Consider the following 18227-nt stretch of genomic DNA (forward strand, 5'->3'; position numbering starts at 1 on the left):
TCCTGTGTGATTGGAGCAACGACTTCCTGAGTGTTGGCTTTGGGTTTATTTCAACAAATCTTTCGCCGAGTTCCAATCAAGTCTCCCCTCCCGCGCCGCGAACTCGCGCCGATCACGGGTGACGAGGCGATGAATTGGATAAAAGCCGAGACTAATAAATATTCTACAAAGGCTGAAGTTTAATCAGCACAAACACGCTCTGCTGCAAGGCGGTGAAGAGGAAGGGGGGGGGGTAATTACGCCCGTATAGAGCGAGTGAGCGAGAGCTTTAATGGTCCCTGTGAAATGTAAAAGGCCAAACTGGCATCTTTTGAAGTCAAAGGCCATCGTGTGAACTTACTCCTACATGCTGCATTCCACCTGAAGAAGAAAGGCCCATGCATGGAAAAGCATCACACGTTACATCTTTAATTTTACGCACTCCTCGTTATTGATCTGGCAGCTACAGTAAGTAATTAAAGGAGCTCGTCCTCATTTATCGACTTCAATTGAGAATATTAATAAAGGAGCTTTATGCAGACTGATTACATGGCTGTTGTTGTTTCGCGTTTGGGGGTATAATACACTTGAACATCCTACAGAACAAGGGAAGAAAGCGCTCGACTTTGACAAGTAGAAACACAGGCAGGCTGGTTGATTTGCAGGAAGGGAGTCATTTGGTTAGGGTAAAATTTGAAGCTGAGGTGCAAATTCTTCCAAACTTAATAATACACCACCAAGATGTGTATTAAATTGTCATACGTTTAGAAACATATTCAGTTTCGAAACTCCTACTTCCCTGTTTATTGTTCAAAGTTACACAACAACAATACAGTCAAGCCTTATTCTTCTTCAGTTTCAGGCCTGGTGTGACACTGTGACTCCTGCAGCTACATGAAATGCTAAAGAACGACAGATGCCCTTCAAGTCAAACAGCACCATGCGCTCATTCAACACAGTCATAATTAACCTTTAAATCAAAAGCGCAGTAATGCTAAAAATGAGGTTCCCCTGGCAACACATGCTATATACCATGACATTTACCATGGAAATTCAATCTCCTGAACTGTTGCCTGGAAAGTCACACTTCTATTAATTGAAGGGGAAGTGTGGACATCTGATTAAGTGACATTTGCAGTAGAGATGGATTACATCGGCCACGCCGCCATGTTTGCGCTGGCTCCCTGCACACGGCCGAGAGATTGTGATGCCGATATTGCGATACCGTGATACCGACCGTTTCACGCTCTCAATATTGACACGGTAGCAACTCAGCGTACCAATCTGCACCTGGAAGGGGTAGACAGAAAGGTTCCCTAGCCTCACCTCCTCCTTCTCGGCGCTCTGCAGATCCCTCCACTCCTCTGTAATGTGGCTGAAGTCCACCTTGTTCATGGGCACCTTGATGTCGCCAATGGCATCGTGTTTGGAGAAGCGGTCGAAGTCGTACACCGTCATCACCAGTGTCTTCCCTCCGAGCTCTACGTAGGGGACCTGAGGAAGAAGAAGTTAGTGCATTTACGTCCATGTTAATATAAGTATTGATTTCATGTAAATGCAGTGAGTTGCAGAGTGTGACTGTGCAATTGAATTACAAAAACTTTCCCGATTTCAGAGCGACCGCTGCGGCCCCTCGCCCAGGCTAGGGTGCAGCGGTGCGTCTGCCTGTGTTAATCCCAATCACATCGAGCCTCGGTGTGTGCGTGCGTGTGTGTGTGTGTGTGTGTGTGTGTGTGTGTGTGTGTGTGTAACTGTGTGTGAGAGAGATAGTCTGTCAGGAGCTTGTTAATGTGCCAGCTGGTTGCTGTCTCCACACCTTCCCAGCATTCACTGCTGCATGCAAATCAGACTGTCAGTGGAACCAAAAATACCTCCTGCTGCAAAAGAAAAAAGCTGCTTGAACTGTGAAAATGCTTCAGGCAGACGAATGTAAATTTAATCAAATTTTACCTTGAAGGTGAACTGCTCGTTGAAGACAGGGTTGAGCGTCTTCCTGTGGACCTTGGTCTCAAACTTCTTCTTCTTGTCGGGCAGCAGGTACACTTTCACGTACGGGTCAGATGTTCCACCCATGTCCATGGCAGGAAGCTCTGCAGCCTGGATGATCCCCACCATGAGCTGAGGTGTGAGGAAAAGGCCAGAGAAAGACGGGAGACCAGTCAGGCTGTGCACAAATCTGCAGACAACATTGTAACTTACACCGTCATCCCACCACCATCCTGACAGAATGCACGCTTTCTTCCTGCACACCCCCATTCTGACATAAACGATGTGACTGGTCAATTAGTAGCATGTGATACATATTGTTATTGTACAAATATGGTGATGTAGTTGCCAGTTCAGGTTTCCCTAAAAATGCACAAACTGATGTAGTTCTTCGGTTCTCTGGCTTCACACATCACACACTGGACAGCCCGCCATCTTGTCAGAATACAGGTGGGATGCAATAAATTAGTCCCATATCCTCTGCCCTTTTCTTCCTTCCAACACCTCCGGCTATCAGTCTAACTGAGGCTTTAAACGGTCATTTTTCTGTGTTATGGCGGCAGCATTAGGGGGCTGTGTGCTCAGAGCCCTGATGGCAGCTGAAGAGTGAGCAAAGGTCAGGACGTGTCAGGCTTAGAGTGACGGAGCTGTTTCTCTTTCACATAAAGCTGATAATTGATAACTGCGGTGGGGGAGAAGAGGGGGGAGGAGGCTGATTGACCTGCCAGTCAGAGCCCCCCCCCCCCCCCCCCCCGCTTGCAGACCTCTCAGGGAGGCCAGGGCGAGTCAGTCAATCAACTTCCTATCAGGCAGCCATCAAGCGGGCAAACCTGGAAGCCGCCCAGTGCGCTCAGTCGTGGAGCTCTACAGCTGTTGGAGGCTGCGTGGGTTTGCACGGGGCTGCACCCAAAGGCTCAAAGTGGGAAACAATAACCTCCACTTGGTGATAACCATAAGGCAAACAACCCCCCCGTGGACACTACAGAGCAACATTAGATTGGAGTTCTCAGCTCATCAGTGGAGTTGGACTTCAGTGTGTGTAGGTCGGGTTGACCTTTCAACTCAAAATGCAGCTACCTGTGGTCCTGCAGCTAAAATATGAGCAGTTCAAGTACGTCGAGGATCAACGGACACTTCAGCTAGAGAAACTCTTCAGCTGCAATGTCGCTTGCTCGCCGGTGTTATTCAAATGAAGTGGTCACAGTATCCAGAGCACGCAGGTAACCGTCCTTACATCACTGTGTCTGCACTCGATGAAACCGAGGTGCAAAGATGTATGTCACATCACACAGGCCCACCTCACCATGTTTACCATCCTGCCTCGGGAAACATCTGATTCTCTGTAATGGGGGAGCATTCACGCTGGATGGTGGTGAGATTCTAGTGTTGATGAATACACACGCACACACAGGCACACACACAAACACAAACAGCAATCCCACATCACAACACTGAGCAGGAGCGCGGAGACACAAGCGTGGAGCTTTCTGCGTTCAATTCACTGCTTCACAGGGGCCCCCCGGGGTTCTGCACAACATCGCCTTAACACCGCTGCGCAAACGCTGAAATGAGGTCCTGTCATAATTTCGTCGATGTAAATATAAATTCTAAATCCACGTGCTGCTTTGTCGTGATTGCTCGTTGTGAAATAGTTGCTTTTGTCAGAAGGCAAAGCTACACAATTATTCCAGCTGTCAGCCAAACCTCCACCACCATGCTGGATTTACACGTGACAGCGTTTACACAGATGTTTGAGTAGAGCTAAGAACAGGAAGTGAATTTAATATATGAATACTCTCCAGGTGCTGATTGTGTGTCATATCTTGTGTCATGTGCCCGGAGTCAAAGCGAGCACATGACACGATATCATCACGGAGATAATTAATTAAAAGAAACTCTTATTTCTTCTTCTAAATTGCTCTCATATCTGCAGCCGAAATGAAATGTGCAGCAGATTATTTTCCAGAAACAAATTCATTTCCGAGCTCATTTTCTGAAAACTGGATTAAGTCAATGGGCTGATTCGTCTCTGGTCGTGATAAGGGATTTATTTGTGCGTTTGATGGTTCTTCTACAGGCGTCATGGTTTCATGTTTGTCCATTTTGTGTGCAGTGTGATGTAGATCTTTAACGTTTACTTTCAAAGAGGCTCTTACACACATTTTTGAACGGCTCTGTTAATATTAATATATTTGTAATATATATGACGAATAAAGTATCTTAATCTTAATATTCAGTCAAATTTGTTGTTGCACTGTGAAAAGAGCAAAGACTATGATGATGATGTTGAACGTAGGCCGACCATAAACTTCATATCTTCATCTCGCTGTAGCTCCACATCTTGTTTCTTGAGTCTTGATTTATTTATGTTATAAATTATATTTTTGTGCTGTAAATGTACTGAAAGTTCAATATAAAGCTTCAAAGTCTCTGCAGCTGGTTCAGTTTAACAACATTAAAGACATGGAAGAGCATTTAGACCACGAGGCACTGAAAATCTCAATTGAACCCCAAAGAAGCGAATCATTCATGGGAGTTAGCAACACGAGTACACCCACACACATTTCCAGGCTCTACTGTACAAAGAAAGGTCGATGGTTTAAAACCCAATCACCTTTCCTCAAACAGTCGTGCCGTCGGCATCGATTGCACGGGCCTCAGAGCTGCAGAATAAACAATTCCCACAGTCCCTTTGTGTCTTTGTGCCGTGTCCGTCCACAAAGGTAAAAGTGGGTTTGGAGCTTCTGTATCTTCAGGGGGGAGACGGAGTGGCACTGAGCTTCTCTTGAGGTCAGTGTGAAAGCTGCCCTGCATTCATCACACTGTGGAGCTGCAGCCTGTCACCCACTCCCACTGCACAACACTGATATGTTACATTCTCCTCATAATGGTCGCAAGACTCAATGTTTCTTCCTCTATTTCTTTCCCAGTATTGCGAATATTGTGTATTTGTATATTTGTATATTTATTATTTTTGCTTAAGTTCGGCTTGTAGAAAAGCTAGGTGTAATAAAATGACTTAAAATTTCATTACAAATTGCTTTAAAAAGGGATTAAGAATAAAAGATAGAATGATAAGAACAATAACATATACATCATTTGAGCATATGCACACAGTGTGAGTTGCAGACCAGAAGCTAAATGCACCATCATCAATAAAGTAATGTAAAACAATAGAAAACAATAACAGAAATACAAAACAGTAACATATTGACATAAAACACTGACTAGTGAGCTTTGAAAGTAATGAGTCTGGAGCCAGGACAGAGACATCAAAAGACAGCGGTATAGGGCTTGCTGTCTGTGAGGAGCTGCGCTGACACATTCTGCATTGTTTGCAGTCAATCTATATACAGAAAGTGAGTGTGTGTGTGCCTGTGTGTACGATAGAACCAATGACTGTTATTGTCTAATCTTAGGCTGTCAGTTCTGTTTATGACGGGGAGTTAGCCCGCCCGGCGAGGGACAACGCCATCTCCACGCACCGCTTCCATTATCTGTCACACAGCATCTGGTGTCAGGAAGTTGACGTGCTTCTTCGTTCTGCTCTTCGTTTTATTTATTTATTTATTTAGTTTCAACTCAGTCACTGGAAACCAAAATGGATCTGTAGGGGTTTGTTTTTCACTCAAGGAGAGAAGAACAAACAAACCCAGAGGCAAACAAATCCCCAACGCGGCATCTTTACAAGGCTCAGTGGTAAATAACAATAACGGTACTCAAGTATTGACAATGCAAGTTAAAGACAGTGACATCATTCATTTAACATCAGGCAGGAACAATTAGATTAAAGTTTTCTCTTGAAATAATGACTTTCTTGTCCCGAAACGCACTTTAAGCACACTACTTCCCTGTGACAATGTTGTGCAGAACCCAGGGTCTCTGTTGTTTGACACTAAGCTGGACCACCTGAGTCGGGGGTGATCATACTTACGAAGGAGAAGACACACAGTGAGAGAGGTTTGGAGAACAGATCCTTACCGTATTCTCGGTGAAATTGTAATCCAGCGAGTACTGTAATTTGCCCAGTTTCTGGTCCTCCTTGGGCTCGGCCTCTTGCTCCGTTTCGGTCAGCCCTGTCTCTGCGTCCTCCTCATCCTTCAAGGCCTGAAGGAGACACCCACCAAGAGTCAGTGCCGCCCGTTTCTCGCTGGTGCTAGCACCCAAGCCAGCCGTTCCCCGCCCAGGTCCTGCCAGTGGAACTACTCCTGTAAAAACTGCCACTTGTTTTGGGCTTTTTTTGTAGGGGGGAAGGGGGTAGCAAGCACTAAGAAAACACCATAGCAGTTAACACCAGGACATGCTCTGTGATGCACTAAAGCCCCAGGCCTGGTCCCCTGATGATGTTTTCCTATCAATCTGGGGGTGTTTCTGTCTAAAAAGGAGGAAAGATCAAATGATGGGAGACAGAGATGAGAGCAATGGGCGGGCCTTAGAGGAAGAAGAAGGGGAGAGAGGGAAGGGAGAGAGACATAAAAAGAGAGAGAGAGCGAGAGAGAGAGAGATGCATTCGGAAAGATCACAGTAAGACAATTCCCTTGATGTTATTTCAGGCAGATCAAGACTCTGGCAAAAAACACAAATCAACTGGGAAGTGTCTGGGGTGGCAGAGTGAGGACAAGTGAAGTTTCCCCCCTTTTTTTTGCTTGCCTGGCAGTAAGGTGAGGGTGAGGGGGGTATAGCGGGGTGGTGGCACTGGTGTGGAGAAGGAGGAGGAGGAGGTGGAGTTTGTCGTGAGGTACACATGCGGTTTCAAGAGACAAAGACTAGCTGTCAAGGTCATACATTCAGCATCAAAAGTAGCCGTCCACCATCTCTGGCTTGGTCAGGCATGCAACAGCATTCTCTGTGCTTCAAACCGGTGCTGTCGTGTGATCAATCCCCATTCCCAAGTCTCATCACACCCTCAAACATACAGTCAAACTGTCGCCATAACCCTACAGCTTTGAGGTTACCCCCCTACGCCAATGGTAGCTAGAAGCGTCATGCCAGCGGTGAGTGGGTGGGGGTGGGGGGTTGGTAACAGGGGGGGTTGTAATGTACATTGGGGTGGGGGGGGGGGGGCTATTCATATTTGGTTTGTCAAGTTGCTTGAGTGAAAGCAAAAAGGCTGAACAACACTGATTGGATTGGGTCTCTGCCTCTCGCAAGCAAATCCAGATAAGAGAGCTTTTAAAGGTAACAACCCATGATAGAGGGAAAAGTAGAGCAGGTAAAATGATTGAGGAAATAAATCTCTACTCGGTAATTTCATCTGAATTTTCAACGCTGCGAAAAGTTGCGCTCCTATGATGTTTTTTTGCCATTGGCTGACAGGTGCAAATGCAATTGCTGCATTCTGAGGCGTCAGAGGCGTCAAAAGGTGCATTTTTACGTGTAGAGCTTCTCAATCATTCCACGTTTGCTCGCTGCCACTCGTTTAAAATGTCAATCAGAGACTCGGAAGGCAGGAGCCTTTCTAAGTTTGACAGAATCACTGTGGTTCAACCTTGCCGAAGCGCACCCAGTGTTTCTCTCATACATATATATGTGCATATGCAGGTTGTACACACATATATATATATAATAGATATACATGTACTGTATGCATAGTTACATATATTAGGTTCTACGGGAGTAAGTTGTTGTCAAGAGGCTATTAAAAACGTCAGAGCAGCAGGCTTAAGAAGATCCAACAGCAATTAGGAACCTACCGCCAGTGACCATCCCGAACAGTCATCAGACACAACACAGATAAGGAGGACATAGAAGGAAGAAACACAAATTAAAACAACCACACACAGGAGTTAACACACCAGAGTCTGGGCACACCAGGAGAAATGACCGCTCTAATCATTATTATTGTGATCAATAACTGGGGGGAAAGATAGTATCCCCGAAATCTAACTGCTCTAGGCTGCAGCGAACCACATGGACCGTCATGGGAACGCGAGGAATCGATTAAGTGAGGGAAAATGGCACAAACTGTCCCTTTAGGAGAATGGTGTGTTCTGTCATCACCATAGTAATATAAATGAAGATGTAAAGGAGAATAACGGAGCACTACGTGGAGCGCAGACAGAGGAAAACTATTGATTTACTCCAACTTCAGGTCATGACAGTCAAACTTTATATAAGAGTTGTTTCCTTTATGTTCGTTAATAAAGATTTTCACTTCACATCAGTTTGATTTATACAAGAATATATAATATATTATATATAAATATGTGTATCATTTTATAGGTTGTTTAACTGATCTCATTTCCGAAATTTGACCCCACCTCCCATTTGCACATGCACAATTTCTGAGTAGTGGGCGGAGTTTTAGGTTTACACAGTCTGATGAAGCATACTGAAGATTAAGACAAAGAGTTTGTGTGCTACACTTACATCTTAATTTTTAGCTCTCCTCTTCAAGTCTAGTCATAAGACTCTAATCCCCCTCTGACATGGAAGGTGTTGGTGCAAATTAAACACATTTCTTACACAATCGCACCATGAAAGGCGACATAATGACGCATCGCTGCTGCAATTAGACTGCAAACTCTGAGGTGCCTGCGTTGTCACAGCGCCCTGTTCTGTATTGTTGGAAGGTAGACTTCAATTAATTCCCTCTGGTTATTTCTTTTTTGAACGCATTTTTGTGTCGTCATTTCTCTGGGTGGATACCGCATCATTACTCACACAGGTCTTCATTTGACACAAAGAAACACTCACAGGAGCAAAAGGCAGAAGAGAAAAAAAACAGAGAGGTTCAAATACTCTCTCCTCAATCTGAAACTGTCCTGTAATTAGACTGAATTCTTTTGGGATAAAATGGTGAATTCTCTTACGACTGTGTTTCCCTGGCAACACTGAATACATAATGCATAGAAAAATACAATCAAGGCGGTGCAGAATCAATCATTGCACAGCAAATTGGGGGGTTTTCTGTCGTAAACAAAGCTGTGCAAAAGCTTTTACTGTAAGTGTCAATAAGGACTGAAATACTAAGCGTCCATACACAAAGCACAGAGTATAATCTCATTAAACATTACTACCTATAGAGACATATCACCTTTGAACTCCTACCAGAACAAAATCTCCGCGCTAAATCATCTATCTTTCTGTAAATGAGGAGGGAGTAGTCCAAAGCTTTTACCTCGGTTTTGGCTCCATCTTTGACGTCCTTCATGTTGATGGCGTTTTTGCCCTTGTCTTTGCCCTTCTTTTTGTTTTTCTTCTTTAATATCCATTTTTTGCAGATGCAGAAGCAGCACGCTAACACCAGGATGATGGCGACAAAGGCAATGGAGACGATGGCCCACGATGGCACTAGGGGACAGAGGACAGAGTATGGATTAGAAAACTATCTACTAATCCTAACTAATGCAGGAAACCCTGAACTTCAGATGGAACACAAAACACAAGAGCAACAGCTAACTTAGCAGACATCAAGAAGCACAAAGGAACACAGACAAACTCGTACAAGAACAAGACAAGCACACATTCCTGGTTGACAACCAGGAACAGATACAAGAGCAACAAGGAGAACAGGCAGTGACAAGAGCAGGACACAAACAGGATGTATATAATGTTAATAACAATGGGGAACAGGTGAAGACAATCACACACAAGGAAACACAAGGGCAGGAAGTAAAGCAAGAACAAACATAAAACAGGCACAGGACAAAAACCTTACAAACTGGGAAAATCTGACACAATCTTTCAACCAATACTGTAGATACCTCACAGGAGGGAAGAAGGCAGAAAATATAAAAATCAGACATCACAATATGTCAGACTTCTGAAGAGCTGGACAAGATCTGACCCAACAGCTTCAGCCAATTTAGGGGAAATAACAGATGTTGACATTTTCCACTTGCCATTTAAACATAAGAGCGCGGGACAACTGACACTTTCACGGCTATCAGCGGCGACGCAGACTTGCCGGGGGACGGAGGGTGGCGGTAATTTTCGCAGGGCGTCTTTGAGAGGCTTTAACTGTGACTGTGACGAGTCGATGATGCAGTAAAACCAAAAGTGTTCACGGGCGGTTTGAGGCGTGTTGTACACATGGTCACAGCTTCAATTCTGTCTTAAGTAAGGAGATGTTTGGTCTGTAGATGTGTTTTTCCCTGTGCAGGAATAAACAGAAAACTCTTACTCGAAGAAAATCCTTGCCTGGTTCTCACCTCTAAATAAATCCATGGTGGTGCTGAACACTGTGAAGGGCAATAAGAAGGCACAAAGTCCTGAGGCAGTTTAAAGCGATACAGTTTCTGTTTTTGGATTAGATAAACCCAAACGTACCGACCAAGCCGACAAAACACAAGGTCAAGCCTCAAACCAAACATTTTTATTCTGTGCTCCATTGAAGACTTTATCTAAAAAAGTACAAAAACAGTAAATTACAGTCTCTCACTCCCAGGGTGTTTTTGCTCGCCTGCATTCAGTCACTGAGGTCCGAGGGTAAGGAGAGAGAGAGGGAGAGAGAGAGAGGGAGAGAGAGAGAGAGGGAGAGAGAGAGAGGGAGAGAGAGAGAGAGAGAGAGAGAGAGAAATCGATACTGACAAAATCAATAAGCACTCTCCTCCAAGGAAAAACAGTGAGTGATGCTCTAAAATAACTTTGGGATCTGCAGCTCCGGCGCGGCCTCGGAGTCGTGTGGTAATGGATGCCACACCGGATGGACTCCATTTACAAGAGAGCAGTAATGTAAATCAGAACAAACTGCTTGGAAAAGCTTCTCCTACGCAACACCGAATCCCAACGTTACTCCGCTGCCATTTTTCATTTCATCGACGCGCAGGAATGCCATGCAGCAGGCAAATCAATGCATGAACCCGGCCTTATCTCATTCATCAGGACGCGACTTCCAGTGAAAGCCACTTCTGTGTTCCTTAATTAAAGTAACCTGAGTCCCAGAAAGCAATAAAAGCGTCTCCTAATTAACTACATTGTGTGAGAGAGAGAGAGAGAGAGAGAGAGAGAGAGAGAGAGAGAGAGAGAGAAATAGAGCAAAGAAGTGAGAGAAGGAGAGAGAGAGTGAGAGGGAGCGAGAGAGAGGGAGTGAGAGAGAGAGAGGAAGTGAGAGGGAGCGAGGAAGCAAGAGAGTGAGAGGAATAGAGCGAATAAGTGGAAGAGGGAGAGAGAGAGAGTGAGAGGGAGAGAGGGAGCGAGAGAGAGAGAGAGAGAGAGAGAGAGAGAGAGAGAGAGAGACAGAGAGCGATGCCAGCTTGCGCGCCAGCACTTCAACTCGTGACACTTCAGCTACAGACACTTATCTCTGGTTCCGTCATGCGACGCTGCATGGAAAATGGAGTTCCTCTAACGTGTGGTGCCGCACATGATGAAATCCATGTTTGCCGTCCCTCCAGGCTTCAATCACTTTACAGCATCGTCATCATCAAACAGCACCATGGCACAGAAACAGCCAATGAGATGCAAACCGATTTGGCGGAGTTGATAACAGAGGCGTTGATGAGCGTTTTGACACATATTCTGCATGTCAAATTCACAACTGACCCAAAACTGTAGGAAAGGACAGAAACATTGTTGAGTTCTTCCCATCCGTCACGTCCCACCTGCCCAACAAGTTTAATTGAAATCATTCTAAAATCTGACAAACAGACTATCATAAGCAAAAACCAAGGGGAATTTGGTTAAACGATTGGTTAAATATTCAATATGTTGCCTATACTGTATATATCTATCAGGTTTTTGAATGAAAGGAAAGCTGCCTTGATGAAACTTGTGGATTCATGCCAACCTAACAGTTGTGTGCTGTGTTGTGTTTATCCTTTATTTTATTTAGTCTTTTAATTGAATCTGTTACATCCATGGGCACCAATGATGCATCTGAGAGAGATCATGTTTGATGGATGTACTTAAAGGCTAGTGTGTGAGTGTGTGTGTTAGTGTATCTGGACATTATCCGCCTCCAGCAGGCTGCACTAATCCAATGTGACAGGACCCTGTTGGTCAATTAACCTTGACATTATATCTTGTTATGCCTGCGAGAGCAGCGCGGTCTGTGGCCTTTGCTTAGCCTGGCTCGTTTAAGCAAACAATACGACTGCAGCGGGAACAAAGGCTCGGCGCACAGCCAGACTCAAGCAGATTTACTTCATCATAGGTGCCAACCCTTTCATATCCAAGTAAAGGATAGAAAAGCCTCATCTGTGTTTTTTTAAATTAGGTTTTTCCATTCTATGTCTGGGCCATTTAACACTGTGTGGCGTAACGCTAGAAGAAAGACAAGGAGGAGAAAGTAGAGCGCAGTAGCACATAAAGGGCAGCTGATATTTCGATTTGTTTGCCTTTGAGGGTGAATAAGTGTTGACTTCCTTTCCTTTAAGCCGGATTCCTGCACGTCCTTGAGGAATTTCTCGGAGAAGCTTTCCCGCTGTGTCGGCCAGGGATGATTTGGCTCTGATCCTCGCCCTACTGGATACACTTTTTAATGCTTTCTTACACGCAAAGTACGCAGGCAAGGAATGATGAGCGTATGATGGGCAGAGAGGTGAGAGGACAGGAGTGTTGCCGGAGCTTTACTTTTTTTCCCCTGCTGCTTCCCATCTGTTTGCTGATGGGCTCCGAGGATAGCTGGCACCGGTCGAGCTCTGAGCTCTGAGCTCTGAGCTCTGGTCTGACTGCCTCCCTCCTCTTGGCGTCTGGTGGCAGGGAAGGTTTTCCCAAAGCCAGGGCAGGGAGCAGAAAAGCAGGCTTGTCACGGCCCAGCAGGCAGACTAATCCCTGTTAATAAACTCTCACTGTTGACTTTGAGCAGGCACAAAGTTAAACAAGATCAAAGAGATTATTCACAATTCCCTTTTTTTATGTTTCCGTTTTTCCCAACTTCACCCAAAGAGTCTGAGTTCCAAACTAAAACACATTCAGTCTTACTTTTGTTTATCTGTCTCTGGCTCCTAAGACTAGACTGACTGACTAACGACAAATGCATCACCAGACAGGACTTTTAAAAGCGCCGTCAATTATTTCCCTGAAATGTCAATCGCCTGCGTGAGTTATTTGGGGTAATTGCTGCTGGAGCCTGAAGTCTTGGCTCAAACAGAGGTTAATTGTTTTCGGGGAGTGAAGCCTTGGGTGTGTTTAGAAAACTTGCATGAGAAATTCAATACATTGTTTTTTCCTCAGAGGCTCCATGAGAACGAACAACACGGTTTAGTGTGATTACAGGCGACCTCTGTGTGTAAGCGTGTGTGTGTGTGTGTGTGTGTGTGTGCTGTTTAAATTTACGAGTCCCTTGAGGTTACGTTTACTCCAAAATTGAACAGGAGCTTCCATGCCTCCATTTTTCCCATTATTGTGACAACATTCCGCAACAAAGACACATTAATTGATTTTAATAACTCAGTAAGTTAAAAGCTTCATTGTCACCTTGAGATTTGCTTCCTTGTTTTCCATTTTTACAGATTTACTGAAAAATACCCCAATAACATATCATAAAACTCAAAGCTTTATAACTTCAGATGTGAAGGTCGCAGAGGATAAAGATGGATGTTATACTCAATTAAAGAGAACGTCCATTAACTCCATTCACTGGAATTAACAACTTTTCACTAATTTAGCTGGAGTGAAGGAAAGATTTTTAAACACAAAACTGCATTTTTATTTTTAGTCAGTCAGTGACTTTAGTTAGTTAGTAGAGCACCACCGCCATTTTTCATTATTCATTGACAAAATCGTTAATTATGCACCACGTTTATGAAAGTATGCAAATGCTGATGCTTGCCACACATTTTAAAGTGAACAGAACAACCCTAAGCTAAAAGTCCCCCCAAAAATACAAATTTCCTGTGAAAATAGAACCGGATGCCCTAAATTCTGGGAAATTTCAAGCAAATCGGCAGTGTGACAGCAGGCTGGAGCCATCAGCCAACAGATGGGGCTGAGGCTCAGAGATGCACCCTGGACATCCAGAGCGACGCTGAGTTTGGCCAGTGTGACAGCTCCACGCAATCAGCCTCAAAAAGCCCCAAGCTTAACTGAGTTATAAGCCGCCTGCTAGGGGAGGAAGAGTCCGTGTGCTGAGCGCGCAGCTCCTCGCCCCGCATATTCCTCGTTAAATCAGCTACCTGACTTTCTCCAGACAGTATCGATATTCCACGGAGTAAACAACTTCTGCAGCATTCATCATCGGCTTGGCAGCGCTGGGAGCAAACTGGCTTTGATTGAGGGGATGAGGTGAGAAAACAGTAATTTAAGATCCCTTTTAACAGACCGGCTTTTTGACATGCTCCTCTCACAAAACTTTTCACTCTGCCGTATACAAAACAACCTGTAATTTAATGCTGTCCAGATCTCTGTGCAATCATTTGGACGCATAATGGATTCTGGGCTCTGGACGAAACGAGACATGTGAAGAGGTGGTGTGTTTAGGTAAGATTCGGTGGCAGCAGGGATACAGTGACAGCCATTTTCTGTCTTTCCATTCCCGCCTGGCAGCACAGGACACTTTGAAAATAAAAATACGTCCACAATTTGTTCCAAACAACACACAGTGGAGCTAAGGATGCGAGTTATCTGAACATAACATTACAGCTTTATTTTCTCTGGCTGGAGCTAATTGGAATGGCTTATCTCTTTAATGCACTGTTAAATCTCTGGAACGTTAATATATAACTGAGATGTCATTTTGCTTCCTCGCTGGTGAAATAGTGCCTCTCTTCCACAGGAGCCATTTCCTGTTGCGCGAATTTCACATGAGCCTGTGGATATAGCTATATTTAGAATTGCGCTGGATGCAAAAAGCCTTGGATCTCTCGGCAGCGCTTTATCCTAGATGACACAATGACAACCGCGTTCTCATATACTACGCTGTAAAAGGCTGCAGGCGAATGAGCGAATGTGTAAGTGTTTGGTCGGAGCGTTTGGTTTAATAGTGCAGGCAGAACGTGTTGTACTACGCAGAGGGGAAGAGTCCACACAAAGGAAAAGGACGCTGCAGTCATCTCATTAGATGACTACTGTGTAACTGAAATGGCTAAAATATACTCAAATACTCCAAGATGCCTCAAATTCTTTGCCGCTAATTCCCCGAAAATTCATAGGCGAAGGTCACACTGGAGTGACACTGGCATTTCCTCGTGCGTCAACGGCAAAACGTCCAGCCAGCACCTCTGTTCAATCATTTCTCAGTCATGTTTGTGAGACCAGAATCATGCTGAATAAATGTCTACCTCTTTTTTTATATTTTAAATGAGAGGAGGGTGACTAATTCACTTATCACTGCATGTTGAAGAACTCATAGAACTGAAATAAAGGTGTTGCTATGTGACGTGTGTTTGTGAAGACAGTTTTGCTTAATTTTTCATAGTTAAAATGGTCATCACACAAGATGCTCTGGGGATTTTACAAGATTTAGAGAAATGACAGAGAAATGTACGTTCTTAACTTTGCATATGCGTCGCTATTTGACGTTTACATACAAGGCCCGGAGTTAAACCCGAGTTTGAAAATGTTTCCTTTAGCAAAGTTGCAAAAAATAGCAATCAAACACCTGGTAAGTGGGACCAGAAATTGGCAGAAATGCTCAAACTTTATTCGGATGTAAACACCCTGAAAATCATCAAATGTAAAGTCGTGGGTGTGTCATTAGATGATGTCGCCGTACTCACGTGGGATTTTGTTCAGCTCGTTCATGAACTTGTCCTTCAGCTTGGAGAAGGCCTCGTCCTTCTCTCCAGTGCCTGGACCAGCCATGTCGGTGGCATTGGCACTGGCCATGGAAGCGGTGGTGGTCGCGGGGGCCGCCAATGCTTCCCGTCGACTCTCATCCATCGCGGCGACGCTGGGCAGCCAGGAAGGTGCTGTGCAAAAGAGAGGGAGAGGGTGAGACTTAACGTAGGACATTGCTGGCCGTGAGTGACAGATGTGGCGTCGGGGGACGGGAAGCGACCGCACGAGCAGCTGCTGCCTCAGCCTGAGTAAACATCAGCTGGGATCCAGGAAGAATCAAACGGCTGAACAAAGCCACTCGCTCACTGTTTAAACTCTAGATTAACATCACATATAAGCGATTAGACGTATATTTACCTGTTTTATTTTCTCGTTTCTGCGCATTAACGAGCAGCAGAGCACGTCATCACCACGGACACAAACAGGTGTGTTTACTTTAGGTTCACGTCTTTCCCGAGGGAAGACGGAAACAGTATCAGAGCGGCTCTGTTTGTGTAGGTGTGTATACTGTAAGTGTGTGTGTGTACATGCACATGTTCATACATGTGCACTCTATTCTGCATTACTTACATGTGAGGTGTCCCTTGTACTAAATACTAACAGTATATTCCTCATTGTAGCCAAATATATAACTGTATATGATCACGAAGGCTTTTCTTGGGTTTGTGGTGTTGTGTAGTACTAAGTATCATGACACTTTGTACACTAGTGTCAAACAAAGCTGCTGTGTAATGACAATTCTGCTGCAGACAGGAACCATTTATTGTCCACTATTTCTGCGCAGGTTGTAATTTGGCACCGTCACCATAGCAATCTCGGGGGATAATGACACAGCGAAGTTGTGCGTTGAGTTTTCCTGCCGGTACACAGCCAAGGTTGACGGCTTAATGATCCTCCTTTACCACGGCGCCGAGCTCATTAAACCTATATATTCTTTTTCATTAATACAATCAAAATTGAATTGAATTACGTTTTTCACGGCTTTGAAAGAGCTGAGAGCGACGTGAAAAGAATATGAAAGACAAAAATACGCCTCAGAGGGTTGAATTCAATTTGTTTCACTCAAAATATTCCATTATTCCAAAGACGGAGAGGCAATTTCACTGAAATACAGAGTCTTAGGCTGTCTTGTGAAAGATAGGAACACACTTGACTCTCCTGGTGCCTCTCATATTATATTTATATACAAAAAAAACCACAACAATTCTGCTCGTATGATACAGGCAGTAGAACACAAACACATACCACCCCACCCCACAGTAATGTGAATGTGAAGCATGGACCCGACTACAGCGAGCGAGTGAAGGACACGTTCTTCTTATTTTTACGTCTCTTATACTCTCCAAAGATGAAACGCTTACAGTCTGCTCTCCCTGTCTCCACTAGGGGGAGTGAATTTGCCAAAAAACGTCTGGTTTCAATATTACTAGATTGAGTCGCCGCTTGAATCTTTACATACAAGCAAATCCGAACTTGCAATCGAGACGTAACACAAAACAAATCGCTCCATGAAAACACATCGCTATTTTTAGTCTTATTTCTAATCAATGGGCTCATGTTTCTGCTGTGTTACAGACACATTCCGATGTAAGTGTTTGTGGAAGAATTACGAGGGGATTTGGTTTGGTTTTCCATCTCTCTGCTTGGTGCCAGAGCGGAATGGTGACTTGTCTAAGCTGTTTGCTCTAATTTAGCTTCTCTGATGGATTCTGAGCCCTTCCATCAATCTAAGGTTTTAGATTGCCGTTGTGCGTTTGATGCTAGCATTGTGTGTGTGCACTAAAACTGAACTGATAACGTGTGGCGAAATCACCTTTAACACTTTTTAACTATTGATCAAACACGGATTCCTCGCCTGTACCTGACAAAGAGAAGCCTTTCTGACACAGAGTTGCTGTTGTGAGTGGCGTCGTTCACAGCCACTCCAAGTTATCCAGCTGCTGCTTTTTCAAACATACTGTGAGTCATCATAACACTGCAACTCTCCAGCTGCGAATTTAACACTTGCTTAACACTGAATTAACATCTTTTGTCTCTCACAGGCATTTTTTGGCGAGGCTAGCTTGTACGGGAAACCCAAAAAAGCCTGGAAAGATGGGAGAGATCTGTCAGTGCTAATGTAACTTCAGGGAGATGGTGTTATTGAACCCTCTCTCTCGCTGTACAGCAGCCAGAGGTTACTGATGCACTCTCAACCTTGCCGCTTTGGTTGCACACATGCACGCCTACGAGCCTCCCTGTTCCTTCAGCCTCCATTTGGTCTCCCTTTGATACGCTGTGAGGTGAGAGCGTGGGCTGAAGCCATTGAGAGGTTCGCTAGCCGATGACAGAGATACTTCAACAGAGACGACGAGGACTTTTAGGGAGCACAATGGCGCTCTGAGTAGATGTGGGAGGCTTCTTCTTCCACGGAAAAAAAGGAATGGAGCAAGAGGGCAGAGAAACACGGGCGTCCATTCAATGTAAACCTTGCGAGCAGGAGTCTAATTGCGAGGGACAGAGACGTAAACCGCGCATCTCACCGAGCTGATGAGTCACACACCAAGGCCTGCAAACTAAGAGCTTTTGTCGCAAACCATTAAGGTGCTTTTACTTTAATG

The 18227-nt window shown here is 44.6% G+C and overlaps 1 protein-coding gene across 2 annotated transcripts in view; it reads right to left on the reverse strand.

The window, feature by feature from the left end:
• The window catches only part of syt1a (synaptotagmin Ia), a 131644-nt gene that overhangs the window by 14152 nt on the left and 99265 nt on the right, over window positions 1–18227 (reverse strand). Inside the window, exons 5-9 of one of the 2 annotated variants that reach the window (XM_076153476.1) lie at window positions 15567–15758; window positions 9086–9258; window positions 5947–6063; window positions 1930–2097; window positions 1306–1473 (exon numbers count right to left, since the gene is read on the reverse strand). In XM_076153476.1, coding sequence (XP_076009591.1) covers window positions 1306–1473; window positions 1930–2097; window positions 5947–6063; window positions 9086–9258; window positions 15567–15729 — 789 coding nt within the window. In that variant the 5' untranslated portion in view covers window positions 15730–15758. Of the gene's footprint in view, window positions 1–1305; window positions 1474–1929; window positions 2098–5946; window positions 6073–9085; window positions 9259–15566; window positions 15759–18227 lie in introns of both variants that reach the window. The other variant, XM_076153468.1, reaches the window with a different exon arrangement.

This window comes from Genypterus blacodes, unplaced genomic scaffold, assembly GCF_046128005.1.
Source record: "Genypterus blacodes isolate CSIRO-AG114 ecotype Tasmania unplaced genomic scaffold, CSIRO-AGI_Gbla_v1 ptg000007l_1, whole genome shotgun sequence".
NCBI classification, from domain to species: domain Eukaryota; kingdom Metazoa; phylum Chordata; class Actinopteri; order Ophidiiformes; family Ophidiidae; genus Genypterus; species Genypterus blacodes.